Raw genomic sequence first — 16776 nt, 5'->3', positions numbered from 1 at the left:
GCGCGCCTATGCTTTAAAGCATGCAATGATAAATGAAAGCCTGTGCTGAAGGTGAAATGCTATGACTGTAGCGAGCATAGATGAACGTGTTCAATTTATTATATGCTGATTTTCAACTCGGTAGACCAATACACATACATAATAAAGCGACTTCACAAAGCTCATTCGTAATTTTGACAGCAATATCATGGTTATTGAACAATGTCTTCCTTTCTTTTTTGTCTTTCGCAGCGTTCTAAATTTATGATCATAATTTCACATTGAAGCGACGTGTTAGGATGCAGGCGTAGACTGAAAACTGGCTTAAAGAGCAAGCATCCAGCTATTTGTTTATTAGACCAACTTGCGCCCCATGAACTGTAGCTCTCTGCCACACTTTAAATTACCATGGCTCGTATTTACTGAATATCACGCATTTAACTTCGCGAAGTCCCGTAAGCCTAAGTTGATACCCTAACTTCCTAAGTGATCTGTTCGCCTGTCTTGATTGTGCAGTGGATAACGCGCGTCACGTGACAATGTTCTAAAGCAGGACACTGCATAAAAACTTTCGTGGCCATTTTCTCTGAAAAGCTTCAGTCGTCACTTCCACGCCGAGCATAATACGCATATCCATGTCCGCATAAAATGCGTTAAAAGGAATAAATTCATGGCGTTAGCTTCGTTAAAAAGTAATACTGTGATACCAGCTCACTGAAAGTGGTTTCGCTGGTCCTGTCTAATCAGGAAGAGCAGCAAACTACTCCGGTTTGTGTAGCAAACACAGGGTGAAGGCGTTGTCACATGCCCGTTTATCGCTGTACACCGGAAACCTTGCTTGAAAAATGCGATTTCTTTTCACGGTCCCAGCAAAATGTGTCACTGACAGCAAGGAAACTTTTAGAGGGCGAGTGTGAAGGAAAATAAAAGAAAAGGCCAGTCAATACGATTCCACACACACAAAAAAAAAACGCGAGCTGCTGCTCTGCAGACTTGGTGCTTTGTTCTGCTTTTTTTGGTGACTTCCGGTGTTGCTGCGTGGAGGATGCTGCATTTAGTGCAAAGCATAGACAGATGTGCGCTGTGCCGAATAGGCATGAGGAGGTTTTGGCTTTGGTGTAGCTTTTCTTTCTACTGAATCCCTGTGAAAACCAACGCAACCACTGCTGGACTTCGGGGAATCGCTTGGAACTTTTTCCAACCCGGTTTATTTTGCTGAGCAATTCAAGGTTAGTGACAATGTTTTCATGTGCTTTTTTATATACACTGTGCGTTGATAATTTTCTAAGGAATTTAGATTGTTGGCAAGGTTGGCTACGGCAAAAAGCACTGTGTACAGGCAAAACAATTGTGACAGCATGCAACTGGGACTGGTTAAAACTTTTACAGCGGAAGAAGACGAATATGCACCTTACATTCTACTGAGACGGAGCGAGCGCGTACGTACTCTCCTAAGAAGGCAGACGGAGTGTTAGGGTATGCTAACGACGTTTATGAAAAATTACTGTTCAGACGTGTCTTCGATAATTTGAGGTAACAGTTAAGTGCATAGCTAACTATCCTTACATGACTCAGTGGCTATTGTCTGTCAGTCTCGAGCCTTTCTACTTAGTAAACGTAAACAGCGCTGCAAAGTTGTAAGTTACTAAGCTTTCAGTGCACGGCATCATTTCTTCAACATTTCAAGCGCAACAATGACGGAATACAGATAGAAGACAGGACATGTGCTTCCCGTCGTTTATCTGTGCGTCGTCGTTTTTTAGCTTCAAATATTAGAAGTAACGCACTAATATGCCGCGCAAAGTGTTTTACGGAATCATTCGCGAGCAAAATGTTTTTTGTTGGTTAAGCAACATACCCAACGTGTCCTATTGACGTCATTTAGGTTAACGCAGCGTTGTATTCAAATGTTTTTGTTTTCGTTTTTAAAAGGTGCAACCATTGTGCGCATGAATACCTCTTTTAAAGAAAGGCGAGCAAGTCAATTATGTTAGCGAAGCAGGCGTATGTCGACTTGGAAAAGTCATTATGCGCAATTCTAATAGGCAGAGTATTCTCCGCATATTACAGCCACATCCCACCTCGTCAAAACCGTTCAGCCCACAGCGTTAATGAGTAGTGAAATGTTCTGTCTTGGAATGCGACATTATCAAAACATTCAAAACATCCGTCAGTCAGCAAGCTTATTTACCTCGATAATTAAGAAACAATATCCTAGGCTTTCAAGCCGCTTTGTTATTCCCATGTTACAGCTGACGTGTAAACTAATTTAAGCAGCATTTAAATGTTTACACATTACTTGTTTGCGAAAAAAATTCAGCAACTAATACAAAATATTTCTCACATTTTGGGAACAAGCAGATGCTAGTGCACCCTCACTTAATCTTAGAAATGCAGTTACCAGTTGATATTTTCTAACAATTCACATTACTACTGAAGCGAACCTTTGAAACCAGCTTTAATATTTTAAATCGTTTAAAAGCTTCTTAATACTTCCCTTAGGCAACAAATTCAAACCTCGAGTTTAGGGCATGAGGGACTTAGCTGCATATTGCCATAAAACACAATAAGTCCTTTAATAGCGGCGTGATATCTATTTTGTGTTTTCTGTCTCCCACTTTTGTCTTGATGCCCCTTAAAGTAGAGAAAGAATTCTCATGCCAACCTTAACATATGGCATCATGCGCTGGGAATGCCGGCTGCGCCGGCGTGTAACTAGGAAACTAGGTAATAATAGTTAAAGCTCAAATAGATCCAAAATCTTTCACGCAAAAGGCTTTTATTGAGACTGCACCCAAAATGAGTGGTATTCATTGCAGAGTTTTAATTTTAGCTTCTTCGAAACTTCTCATACGTCCCATATACCGGAAATCAACGATGCAAGTTCATCAAAAATTTAGATGCTACGAATTGATGTGATGCCTACAGTGCTTAAACTAAAACGCACAACCATTTGTCGAGAAAATCAGTCGGAAAAAGGCAACAGGAAACTTGATAGTCATACGAGGGGAACAGATAAATAAGCGGTACAAGACAAAAACAACCTTTAATGACTGTAATGTCTCTTTATGGCTTCTTCTAGAATGTGCTACCGTTTGTTACGTGCAAAAAAAAAAAAAAAAAAAAAAACACATGGTGGTCTTTGGCACCAACCAATTTCAGAGGGGACCCTCATATATTACATTCATCTATATATCCGACATCTTACCACTTAAATTGCTCACTTTTAAAGCAGGGTATTGAACTTGGTATGATCTAAGAGCTCTGGTACACCTTATGCTGAAGATGTTAACTGCCCTGCCTCACATGATGAATACGTCTAATTATTTACCGCCCCTACCTCTACAACTTTTCTACTGTCATTGGTTTTTGAACTGTGCAGGATGCTATCCAATGCCATGCAGTTGTGGAAGCAGATATGAATTTTAGATGTTTTGGCACGAAACTCTTTTCATGGAAAATAAGCAGCAGGGCTCCGTTCTAGGCAATCAATAAATAGTTTTACCAGTCTGCTAGAGTACATGCGGTGATAAGAGCAGCTTGCGGTTAAAATATGTAGGAAATGAAAATAAAAAAGTAGAGAGGATTGGATTCATCCCTCTAGGCCTGCATGAACAGTGCTTTTAGAGCAAGGTTTATGTTCTGGAATGACAACACGCTTGTGCTTTCTTTCCGCTGTATTATTTTTCTGTTTTGCTGGTGTGCTTTTAAGGGCGCGCAGTGCAGAGCCCTGTTAATGTTATTAGGATGTGATCTCATGAAAAACTACGGAAGAGAGCATTGCCTTCTAACTGTATAGCTATCGCACGCAGAGAGGGAATGATGACCTCGGCAAACGTACGCGCAAGTGGTGCTATTTTCGGTTTGCGAACGTATGTCGGCAAGAGCGCTAGAGTTCCGTTGAATGAAAAGCGGGGGAAGCGTTGCTATGAATGTGACTACTATGCGTCCTGCGTCATCCCGCAGGGTGCAGTAGAAATGGTTGTGGAAAATGCTATCGCGTACATTTCGGCCAGTAATGCATCCAATACACATGTACGCGTATTATCTTCGGTATACAGATAGAATTCAAGAGGAGCCGACGCGTACGCAAGTGCTATTGCTATAATGTTGGCTAGCGGACTAAGGCTGCCCTTCTGTTTCTGCTTTTTGTTCTCACGGTCTGCTTCGTAAAATTATTTTCGCAGTGCATTTATCCGGGCCTTTCCATACAATTATTTTCTCGGCAAGTGTTGCAAAATAAATTTATTTTCTCTTTTTCGAAATGTACTATTCTCGGCCACCTTCTATTAAACTTCAAATTGGTATTGCTTGTTTGCGTAGCTTTATTTTGTTAGCATTCTTTTTCAAAGCTGGGGGAGGTTCCTCTACAGAAATTGCAACATGCCAATCATAACGCGCCGGCATGCCAAAATTACAACTGCGCGCAATCATTATCTGCGTTATCACTATTTTGTAGTTGCTTCCTCCTGATGCATGAAACCCTTAGATGGGTGAATTTGTTTTAGCAGTGTATACTGTTTTGAAGGCTTTCTCTGCACTTCTTCCTCTGCCTGAGGTTTCGTGACTGTTAAGCGGTTGGGACATATAGGTACGTTTGCCCTTTCTGACATAGGCAATGACCTCCGCCGTCATGTTCAATGGTTAGGGCACTCGACTGCTCCATCCAAGAACGCGGGATCGAATACTTGTCGCGGCGGACGCTTTTCGGTGAAGGCGAAAAGCAACGACTCTTCTTCTGTTCAATTTCAGTGCATGCTGTAGACCAGCAGGGTAACTAAATTTCTGGATGCTTCCATTGCGGAGTCTTTCATAGCTTGAATGTATTTGCGTCGTTAAATCTCAAACTAAACCAAACCAAGCCAGACACTTTGCCTTCGTACTGCCGGCGTGTCAAAAAGTGTATAAGGCACACGACTGCTGAACCCAAAGCTGCGGGATCGAATCCTGGTGGAGGAGCGGAAAGGGGATGCAGCTTTTCAATGGTGGAGGAAAGCACGGCGCCTGTTTGCTGTGCAACGCCAATGCACGCCAAAGAACTACAAGTGGTCGGGATTTCGGGAGCCGTCCAGTACGGCGTCCCGCTAGGCTTGAGCTGCTTTGGAACGTTGGCTTATGAGCGAAATAAATGGCGAGCATGACGCTGGAAGGTTGTATTTGACAGCTGGCATGGTCGAGACTGGTTCATATGGAAGGGTGGTGTCAATCAGCCTACAAGACATTTGTATTCTGAGCCAGATACGTTACCAGGCCATGCAGGTGCCTATAGGAGCCGCTGCCTATAGGAGCGCTGTAGCGCCATCTATAGTCGTTTTAGCGAAACGGCGGCTCTGCACTGCCAAGCGGGTCACATATATGCGCAGAGCTTGCACTTTTACGTTTGTTTGAATTTTTCGCATCCGACTCTCGTAATATTGTCGAAAGGAAAATGCTGCCTCGCGGCTGTGTAGATTTTGCAGACACCGCGCGATAGTAATATAAATATATTGCGGAACGTGAGGCTTTGCCAGTACCTAGCATATTATTAGGTGCGCAATCAACTTGTAAAAGTGACAGGCAAAGTATTTCTGCATCCAAAGGTACCGTCTACTTACCCGAACCATTCGCTTCCCTTGTAGACTCTGTGCTTGTCTCCGCCGTCAGAAGATGGGCAAAACAGTCTTACCGCCAGACAAAGACCTCACTTTCGACTATTTTACGAGCAGCCAGTCGCGAAAAGTTTATTTAAACTTTTCGCTTTTCAACTTTATTTGAAGTTGAAAAGCGCTAGAGCTGCGGATACCCGTGGCCCCCTCGTTTGGCAGTGAAGCCGTTTCGTTGCGGCGCCTACAGATGTCGCTACACCGCCTTCACCGCGCTGGGTGCCGGCGGTGAAATTAAAGATGCAAGCATAGGAAGGAAGCAAGAAGATACTCGGAAAACTTCAGAACGTCCTTAGAAATGGCAGGCGTTTAGATGATAGCCTGTTCGTGCTCAAGACCGAAGTACGTAGGAGACCCGTTTACTTATCGATGACCGATTTTATTTTCGTCTCATTTCGCTTTGGTAGCCAAAATAAAGTATACTTGAAACATTATGCGGTGAATACTAGGGAATATAGCGTCGAGAAAGACTCACTCTTCAAAAAAGGAAAGAACATATGGCGATAGCTTTCAAATATGTCCTTCACTGGTTATAGCAAAATCGATACAGCCATCTCCTTGGTTTTTGTGTTTCTTCTAGGACATTGAGAATGAACATTGAAACGTTAATGATATGTAAAATATTTTTATCACGTGGAAAAAGGCACAGCTGTCGCGATATTTTTCTGCATAGTTTTCTTGCATGACAGAGGCTTCTGTGCTGAGAGGTTAAGGAGTAGCGTCTGTTTTTTTTTAATGCTTATTCAGAGTAAATGAACCTATCCTAAAAAGTATTAGGTTGTGAGATATACTGATGGAATACCTAATGCTCAATACCTAAGGCATTTTCTAGTTCTAGCACTTACACTGCGAACTCGAAACCATCCAACGAGGAGTGAATGACTTAGCGCATGCACTCTCGGGAAGCTGTATATTTTACTCCTCAGAAAAGGAGCACTTGCTCTCGCGTACGGAGAAGTCTTATAGCATTTAAATGAAGAAAGATTTGACTTCTCTCAGGACAGGGGTTCTTTTTGGAGTATACATCGGGTCACTAAGGAGTTACCATGGCATCTAATAGCACTGTTAAATACTCTTTTGAGGAGTATGTCGCTGTTTCTGCAGAAATAGTTTAAATAGGTAGTTTAAGGAGTAATTTTTACTGCTATCATGTGGCATTCAGGATGCCAAAAAATATAATTCACTTCCTTAGGGAGCTCACTTTAAATGCAGCACTTCCACACAAGCCTAATTTTAGAGCTTCGTGCTCCAGAGTGAATACATCAATGGAATTACAATAAGTTATTTTAAATTCAAATGAATTGTTTCATTCAATTCAAATTTCAAATAATTTCAATTTAAATCAGTGATTTATTGCTACAGAACGTTTCAGACCAGTACTCGACAGCTGGGTTTGGAACTTAGCAGAGAAACAAAGGTGGGATGCCTTGACCTGCGCTCTTCGTGGGTATCATGTCTGCAATTCATGAGAAGGAAAAAAAAGAAATAGTGCACTTTAACCGGGAAGAACACCGTTAAAGTCATTGCTTCTTGACATTCAGGCATCTCTTCTTACCACTGCTTACATGACATGATGTGAAAGGAGGCTCCTTCTGCAATTAAACAAAAAACACTAAAGCAGTTGCGCACACATAAGCTTGCATAATATTAGACGGTTCAAGTTTAGTTTCAGCCAATTAAGAATATATTTTTAATGGAACCACTAGTGTTAAAATATTTTTTACGATATTTTGTAGCCTTAGTACTGTATCCCTGCTTTGATGACAAATGTACTAATACCTATCCGTTTCTAGTCTGATGGGAGCTGGTTAACACGTTTTTCAGGATATCACAAGCTACATCATTTCTTTCATGGCCGATATTGTACAACAAGAGGGTGGGGATGAAGGGCAAGTGAGGGGTAGCGCTAGAGAGAGAACAGAGCAGTAGCAGAAGAGGACACCGCGGAAGCATAACATGGAAAGAGGAGGCGAGTATGGCAGTATGACTTGGACAGGCAAGTGGGTCGCGCTGAGATTGCACCGTCAGAAACAATTGTACCGTGGTGAAATATGAGGGCGCGGAAGACAAACATGCCCGTTCCTTTCAGGTGCTAGCCGATGTGAGGTCGACGAGGCGCTCCGAATCATTCTACTGATAGGAACACCTCACGTGATACATAGATAGCCTTCGCATTTAGTCCGGCACCTGAAAGACATTAGGCACTTCTCAGGTGATAGACCTCCAAGCTATCGGTCAAGAACAAGAAAGAGAGTGCCAGCTGATCGGTTATACGGTGGGGAAGTCAAAGAATAGTGCTTAGGTATGTGTGCGTGCGTGTGTGGGTGCGCGTGTATGCGTGTTTGGGCACGCGTGTGCGCACGTGTGTGTCAACTTGTTTATCTCAGCAGCACATGGAAAAACGAAAGCTCTGAAGTGCAGCATTCAAATTTACCGTTCCCATTGTCGAAAATTATAATTGTCTGCCAATTATTCGTGCTTGAACGGGTTGATGAAGTACACCCACATGAGAGATGACCCCGACTTCAATTGTTCATCAAAGCAAATGAGACATGTCCTTTGCCCTTTGCAGCCTGCATCGAAGACGGTTGTTCGCTTTTCATGCTCTTGTGACGTCATGTGAACATTTCAATATGGTTGTCGCTTTTTGTTAGTGGCGTTTGCCGATCGCGGTTTCTATCGTGTTTTGTTTAAATATAGATCGCGAGAAGAACTTTGTGAGTAGGATAGCACGCTTAAATATGTACACAGGAGCGCAAAACTGCAATACGTAGGACGAGCCTGTCATGGCACCTCTAAAGGTGTAGGCATGGGGTTATACTCAGCTGGACGCGCAAACGACTACTCCACGCCGGGTTCTCGAGAAACCGATTCTAATTCTCCTCGTCTAGCGGGAGGAAGATAGTAACGATGTCATGGACGATGCATTCAGTGAAAATGATGATGGTAGCATTGATAATGTCGGTGCAGTTAGTGATAAGATGATGGCAATAGCGACAATGACGGTGCATTTAGTTGATAATGATGATAGTAGAGAAAATTGTGATGACGATGATACTAGGAATGACAGTGACGATGCAAATATTGAAAGCATGTCCTGTAAAGCAGCTTTGGCTTTTCCCGCTCTTATATGCAATCCTGTATATTTTTAAAATCTATTGTGCCAAAGAGATTACCGGTACTCACCTATGGGTCAAAAACGTGAAGGCTGACTATAAAGGGGTTAACACTAAATTGCAGACAGCAGAAAGTGGTAGGCATAACGTTAGGTTACACGAAGCGTGCAATGTAACCCTACTGAAAAAATTGCATGAGGCAATACCCTCACATTTTTTCACACAATCTCACTCAATTCGCATAAGAAATCACGTACAAATCGCATATAATTGCATAAGGTATCATAGTTGCTTGTACATCATCATAAACTATGCAAAATATTTTATGATAATGATGTCCGCCGTATGAGGGCCTATGCGGTTTGGTGAGATTTTGTAAGGTTATTGCCCGGTAGAACTTTTGGTTTTTCAGTAGGGAAGCGAAAGAAAAAAACATGATTTAATTGTATTCTAGTCGAAACCGAGATGAAATAAGAATGATTAAGTCATGTCAAGCGAAGTCAAGTAGCCGATCGTGCTTAAGGGTGACAGATTGGATTTCATAGGAGGGAAAGCTTAGCAAGGTTAAGGCTGGATTTCAGGGGGGCAGATGAGATTAAGAAGTTTCCAGGAATCCCCTCAAATATAGCTGGCGCTGCATCGGCTTAATTGGAGCGACATCGGGAATGCGGTTGCCCAGCAGTGGGTGTTATTAGGGTAACAAAGTCAGGATGACTGCGGTTATGTTCACCAAAGAAGTTAGCAAAGGAACTACGCGCTGTCCGATATTAACCTGTTCGACCAGTTCCCAGGAGTACCGATGTTGTAGCCTTGAGTTCACTTTCCTTCCTTTTCGATAAAGCGCAGACAGCAGCGGATATAGCCGGGTAGCGTGATTTTATAAGAGGCAAGACCATCTTATGGCCGGTGTTTATGATTGTATACTTCTTGATCAGCGACTCCAGTACCATTTCATTTGCCTAACAGTCGTCTTTCTTTTCGATGTAATAGATTCCACCATATCATGCATTCAAATTCAGTGAAGGTCAGAAATTTGATGCCTTATATATGACCGCTGACACTCGGCTGCTGCTTTTAGTCTTTAACTGAAGCATGATTTGTAATGTTTGCCTACATCTGTTCTTTGAAGTGAAAAGTGTGCATGATATTCCTAGCTGCTCGGTTGTTATGCTGACGGTAGCAACTATATTGGAATGACCACCCTTAGGAGTCACTTGAGTTCTAATTGTCTCTATTTTGATCGCAGCCTTTAGCCCTGGGCGCCATGGGCGCCCGCTATCCGGCTGGCATGCTGGATCAGCTTTCAGGTCAGGGGTACACAGAAGGGAATTGACACACTCTACACACTTCCGCAGGACCCACTATGATCAGGCGGCTCAGCAAAAGCGACCGGTACGACCTGCGGCCACCGGAAAATGCCGAAACTCCACCCAACCAGAGACAGGTGTTCACACAGCCTCACTTCGACAGTGAATTTGCTGGCGTCCCCAAGAATAAGGTACGAAAAACTGATGCGCTGTGTAGATTTTCTGTGGAATCTGTTTCAGCCATTGTCTAGCCGAATGTCGGTCATGGCGACCAATTTCGATGGAGGGGAAAATCAAGGGGCCCATGTGCTGTGCGATGTCAGTTCGCGTTAAAGGAACCCTGGTGGCCAACATTTGCGGAGCCCTCATACCGGAGTCGCTTTGGGACATTAAATCCCATAAATTAAACAAAAACATACTCGTAAGTTAACTTCTAGAGCTACAGACCTCGAACTAGAACAAAGCACTGAGAAAGCTGGGTAAACATTTATACCAACGTTAAGTCTTCGTTTTGTTGTGGCAATAAAATAGAATCCTGTACTCTTTGAAACCATTAAGTGCCTATTGTTAAATTAGGTAGTGTGCTGGTTTTTCATTGCATGACCATTGAAGCCGTGGTAGCTTTCAAGCCTTTGCAAATTTTAACCGCATAAGCTAAACCGAACCTTTATAGGTCGCTAGCTAACATATCTGATTTATGCAATGTTGGCAAAGTACATGAGCGATGGTCATGATATTTACCGTTACCCAGTAATTTTAAATCTTTTCTCTCCACCCTCAGGTTCCAATATGTGACCGCTTGGCCAACTCAATACGAAAAAGATGGCACGTCAAACACCTACAGAAGAAGATTTTGGGCTTTTTCCCGATCGTCAGCTGGGTGCGAAGCTACGACCTCAAGCGGTGGCTAATCGCTGACATCATCGCTGGCATCAGCGTCGCCATTTTTCATGTGCCCCAAAGTGAGCGCTTCTCGGTGTTCGCGTCAACTTACAAGGAATTTTGATAACTGCCTTCGCTAAAGGTCCGGAGAGCGCACACAGGGCAAGGAAAAAAGTGTAAAATATTGTGAAGGCTTACAGCGTATTCACCTCTAAGTGGGAGGGATAACAATGCGTCCTCTTCCCTTCTTCACTTACGTCTTAAGATGCCGCACATTTACAGTCACACATCTAGACCGCTTGACCACAAACGGTGCATTCTTACTGGACAAATATTTAAATAATTCTTCCATCCACACTGACCAAAAAGGATAACGCGAACGCGGAGCGGTGACGTCTGAAGCTGTATATCAATAAGATTTCGCGTACGCTTATCTGGTCGGTAGATTCAATTGTAGGAGACGGTTATAGAACTTCGTGCAGTTGTTATCTTATACATGCTCACTTCAAATGTTAGAGATGAAACTCTAAAAATGATCAGAACCGATGATCTTAAACATCTTAATGTGCGGATTGGGGTAATCATGTCATTACGGATGCACACATGTCGCAGTTCACGGCCTACAAAAAAGCAGCGCTACAAGCAGTTTGAAGAGGATTTATCCGTGGGTAAAAATCTTAAAACACTAATCAAATTCCATGCACCTTGGCCAAATGTTGAACAAATATCGCTTTAGCAGGAACCTGTTTTTCAGTTATGCTGTTTTATGCAGGCGAATAGACTGTGGTTCCCAACGCAGTTCTCATTCTGAAAATTTGCCTGGTCTTTGTAAAGGCGCATATGCTGCATTAGGATAAAAATCTCAGCGAGTTGAGTTACAAAATAGGTTGTAGTTGATTTTCATTAAACGAGACATCCTCTTTTGCGTATTCTAATTCAAAGTAGTGGCCTCACACTTGAACGAGTCATTGTCTTTGCCTCTTTTCATAGGCTTTGGATACTCTCTACTTGCCAGCGTGCCAGCAGTCAACGCTTTATACACAGCTATGTTTCCGATGCTGATGTACGCAATCTTCGGGACTTCCAGACAGCTCTCCATTGGTAATTGACGTCTAATTCTTTGTATACGGGTCAAAAGAGCTGTTTAAAGCGGTTCCAATTGGACTAGCTAAAGCAGTGGTCGCGTCAAACATGTTCAGTTAACACTCAGTTGTACGTATACGTAGTACTTATACAACGATCCCATTAATATGAATAACATTAGCTTATATGCTTTCTTGCGTCTTGAGAGAGTATTCCAAAATTAGGACCTCGACGAACAAAAGGCAAAAAAAAGAAAACCTTCCCCTAGATGGCATGACTAACAAATATGCCACATCCACTTAATTCGATTTGATATAGTGCGGATGTGGTAACATTCATCTGTCACACTCAAGCCCCCTTTACTTTTACAATCTGAGTACACCTGGACAACATCCTCTTCATCCAATAAGGTGGCTTTAAAATTTTCATTTACGACATATTACGCCGGTTTTTGTAGAAAGTCATCGTATACTTATCCCTACAAATAGAATTCTTCGGGTGGCGCTTATATACTTTTCCGCACACTGTGGCAAGTATAGAAGAGTGTCTATATTCCGGTGTGAATGTTCCTCTCTGCAGGAGCTTTTGCTGTGGTCTGCATGATGACAGGGGCCGTTGTGGAGCAGTATAAGGAAGAGTTTGGAGCAGCGAACGTCGCCTCAACGTTGATGTTCTTTGTAGGCTTGTATCAGGTGAGCGACCAACGCTATATATGCGTGCATGCCTGGCCTTGATAAAGTGTAACAAAACGAATGAAAACAAACCTAGGCTAATGTTGATTACCATCATGCCAAGCTCCTTGTATTTTTGTTGTAAAAAAAGCTGTTGTGGTATGCCGAACTTTTCGCGCTTTAATAACATTAAGTTTTCTTTCCTTGAAAGTGTTTTTTTTTCTTTGCTGGTTAGTACACACATAAGCTTTTACGCGAGAAATGAAGCGCGGACAAAACAGCGACAGAAAGTCAATTTTACAATTGAAGCCTGAATAATATTATAATTTTGAATTTGAAATATTAACCTCAAACTATGAGTAGATCTGGCTTGCTTTTCCTTTCCAGTAGCTATTATTTTTGAGCTCTTAGTCTTGCGTTAGCACATCACTGTGACCACATTTAGTACGAACATACACGTGCTTCTGCTATGGGCTCAAAGAGTTTTGTCATTACAGTGTATTAGATGCTGTACGAAGGTAATACGCGTAACGATAGTCAGTAGATGACAGTTAGGGCGTTTGAATAGTAAGTTCTATTTGATTTCAGTTTGTTACCCATAGAAGTAGGGACACCAATATTTTGGGTGCTGTTTTTTCTTTTTTTGATACGGAAGAAACAATTGTACCTAGATCGATTCGCGTGGTATTTTATAGGAGCGCGAAATAATTTGCACTTGATTTTTTCCCTTTTCTCTGTTGCTTTACTTTAATGAAAAGAGCGAAGGGAGCGATTTCATCGGTTTTTCACCTCTCCATGCTCTATGATCTATGTCATAACATCACTGAACAGTTGCTACTGAAACCGGTGAAACTTGTTGAAAGAGGTGAAAGAAATATTTTTGTCTATACATTATATTGTGGTGGTTGGGCTCTGCCGCATGGTGAATTCAGAGTGTAGTTATATCTTGTGCAATACACGCTACCAAAAACTGAGTTCGTACTCATCTGAAGGCCCCATTGCTGGGGCGCTAGCTGGTATAAGATTTTTTTTATAGATAGGTTCACAAACTACCGCATATCCTTTAGGCTGCATCTTATCGATACTGCATAATTTGCTATAACCTTGCATTACGTTTACGCAGCTGGCATTAGGTGTTTTGAACCTCGGAGGCCTAAGCGTGTTCCTGTCAGAGCAGTTCGTGAGTGGCTTTACGGCTGGCGTGTCGACTCACATAGGCTCCAGCCAATTGGAAAGCCTCTTTGGTATACCCGTGGGGCATTTCTCTGGCCCGTTCCTGCTGATTAAGGTAAGCAACATTGGCTCATGCGCGACAAAATGCAGCGCTATGCGAGAAAATGAGTGTAGTTCTAAGCTAGCTCATGTGAGTTACTACTGAAAAAAGAAATCGAAATAGCGGATGGGTGGACACCCTTATCTTTGCCTTTGATGGTATGACGCGACAGCCCGATATGCTCCTATCTGGGGCTCCCCTTACAGACACTCTTTCGAATACACCTTTCGAAAATAATTTATCTAATCCATTAATTCGTTTCGGTGTTATCTCACGCATACTCTTTAATATAGAGTAGTAGCATACTTGTCTCGTTATGCGAAACACTAATTTCCTGAGACCTCCACTACGGCGTCTCTCATAGCCTGAGTAGCTTTGGGACGTTAAGCCTCAAAAACCAAACGAAACCAAGTCATAGATGCAAACGTATACATATAATCAAACCATACAGTCTACCTGCGTGGCCAGGGGATAGTATGTGTGACTAGGAATGCAAGGGCCCTGGAAGGTTCGGCTCCCTTCAACATCCCATCTAAAATGAGAAGCCCCAGTTGGTAGCTCCTGACAAAGTGAGCGCTTGATCTTGTGACGTCACATAGGCTTTCGACCAATCAGTGTCATGTCAGCTGCCAGCTACTACCTGCCAGAGCCATGTCGTTATTTTTCGCAGAATTCCGACAACGATGTGGCCGGTTTTTTTTGGGAAATGGGGCCTTCAACTCTATTGCTTTAAACCAAATCGCGGTTGCGTAGCCCGAATCCCAGTCTGATTTGTAGCATCCCAAGGATATCATCTCGAGAGTGCGGGATATGTCGGACCACATGTGACACATTCTTAAAGCAGCTGGGCCATATATTTCAGTCATGATGAATAATCTTACGTCATACCTGGACCTGCACACATTACAGGCATGGGCCTGCCAACGTCCTTACATACAACCCAATGGATTCACTTTTATGCTAGTGAATTAAATAGCTACAATATTTTGTGGTCATGATCGACCGAACATCGCATATCACTGTTGTCAAAAATATAACTTGTTATAATTGCCCCCTCTTTCTGACGTCATTTCATAGCGTTTGTCTGACGCCATTTCATAGCGCAAATGGGACCGACGAGTTTTTTGCGCTGTTGAATAAAAGCGTAATTGGTGCTGCTGTTGAAGAGTTAAATCTTAATAATGTTGGCAGGGGAGAAAGCGAGGGGTTGTCAGTGCACGTGCACTCTACCAAAAGTAGCTAGGCTGTGCGGTTTGAGTTTTTTGTAGTATAGAGGAGTGTTTACACCACCAATCGAGCTCTATATCTCTGTAAGGTAAAAAGACCCCTGACCTGATCTAAAAAATGTTTTGATTTTTACGGAAGCTTTAAAGGCTCTACAAAACATGAAAGAAGAAAGTCATGCTGCACCGCCGCCCGCGATGGGGCAGTGGTTAGGACGCTCGTCTTCTATGTCCAAAGATGCGGGGTTCAATCCCGGCCGCGGCGGTCGCATTTCGAAGGCGAAAAGGAAGGTGTCCGTATGCTATGGGATGTCTGTGCACGTTAAAGAGTCACATATTTCCGGAGTCCTCCACTACGGCGTCTGTTAGTCTTACTGCTTTGGGACGTTAAACCCTGTAAACCAAACCAAGCAAAACCATGCAGCCTGGATACTGAGAGAGAAGGTGGCACCTATATATTGTAGAAGTCTTAAGAGAATAGTTTTTTCTAGTTGTCAGGTGTAACTATGTTGATCCTAGATGAAGAAAAGTTCTTGTCATTCTTTACAAGCTTGAAAAAAATATGTTGTGGTGATGAGGGCAATGGAAATGTGAGAAAACTGGGGATGGTAATGAGCGCAGCTGATGCTACCATTGGCTAGAATTTTAAATATTTTGGATTCCATTTTTAAAAGAAGAGACTAGAGTCCGCATTGTCAGCTATACCATTATCGGGACAAAATAATTGTGAAAAGGAATTTATATTTCATTAAAATTTACATATCCAAAGTCAACAAAAATAAGCAAATACATTATTAATTGCCATTCATGAAAAGTAATGACATTAGTCTACAATGAATTTGGAAAGTAGTATGATTATTTGTAATGACGTCCTTGTTCACGTGGACACGAATGTTTTTCATTTTTAGATATGGCGCCAAAGAAGTAACAGAGCTTCCAAAAGGTTATCGAACATTTTGCCTCACTTTTGCTTTGGCCATGCTGAATAACAGCACTTCTGGCGCAGATAAAAACAGCTCAGCGTTCTTAATAAAACGTTTGCCCGGTAGAATTGTTGGTATTCATCGTATGCGTGACCTCTGGGAGGGACAGTAAATTTTTTTTTTAGCACCAGTTTCGCTATAGCGCAACCCTGAGCTGCGGCGTCGCACTAAATAGCCAGCAAAGCGAGATCTAAAAGTGATTGTTTTGAGTAATTAAGCACCGCAGCTTTCAAATTAGTCATTTACTCAACTTGCAAAGGAAATGGAGTAAAAGGCACACCAGGTGCTCTGTCCAAAAAGGAACACGTATATTTTTTGATCATCCCGCCAAACTCGAGTCCACCCAACATTTATTCTAATTAAGGGTACAATTGCGTATCTGTCAGGGTTCTGCTTACTGACACGGTACCTGTGTACGTTATACTCCCTTTTCTCTCAATCTCTCAATCTCACCGTGCCCAAGCCCACAGTTTCTTCTTCGCACAAAACGAGCAGCGGGAACCCGTGAATTATTCGCTAGGAGGAAGCTGCCGCCGTTACGCAGCCTTCTTTCACTTTGATGACAGGCTGGTCCCGTTTGGGATGGCTGCGGTTGAATCAGATATCCCTTTTTTTGA

The 16776-nt window shown here is 42.6% G+C and overlaps 1 protein-coding gene across 1 annotated transcript in view; it reads left to right on the top strand.

The window, feature by feature from the left end:
• Positions 1 to 16776, top strand: part of LOC146173840 (prestin-like) — an 83697-nt gene that overhangs the window by 42214 nt on the left and 24707 nt on the right. Inside the window, exons 2-6 of the mRNA XM_084585284.1 lie at positions 10093 to 10235; positions 10826 to 11006; positions 11917 to 12027; positions 12589 to 12701; positions 13804 to 13968. Of these exons, the coding sequence (XP_084441410.1) occupies positions 10093 to 10235; positions 10826 to 11006; positions 11917 to 12027; positions 12589 to 12701; positions 13804 to 13968 (713 nt within the window). The remainder of the gene's footprint in view (positions 1 to 10092; positions 10236 to 10825; positions 11007 to 11916; positions 12028 to 12588; positions 12702 to 13803; positions 13969 to 16776) is intronic.

This window comes from Amblyomma maculatum, chromosome 11 (assembly GCF_055883805.1).
Source record: "Amblyomma maculatum isolate TAMU_Amacu chromosome 11, ASM5588380v1, whole genome shotgun sequence".
Lineage (NCBI taxonomy): Eukaryota > Metazoa > Arthropoda > Arachnida > Ixodida > Ixodidae > Amblyomma > Amblyomma maculatum.
The sequence above is the reverse complement of the archived record's forward strand: the minus strand, read 5'-3'. Positions and strand labels throughout refer to the sequence as shown.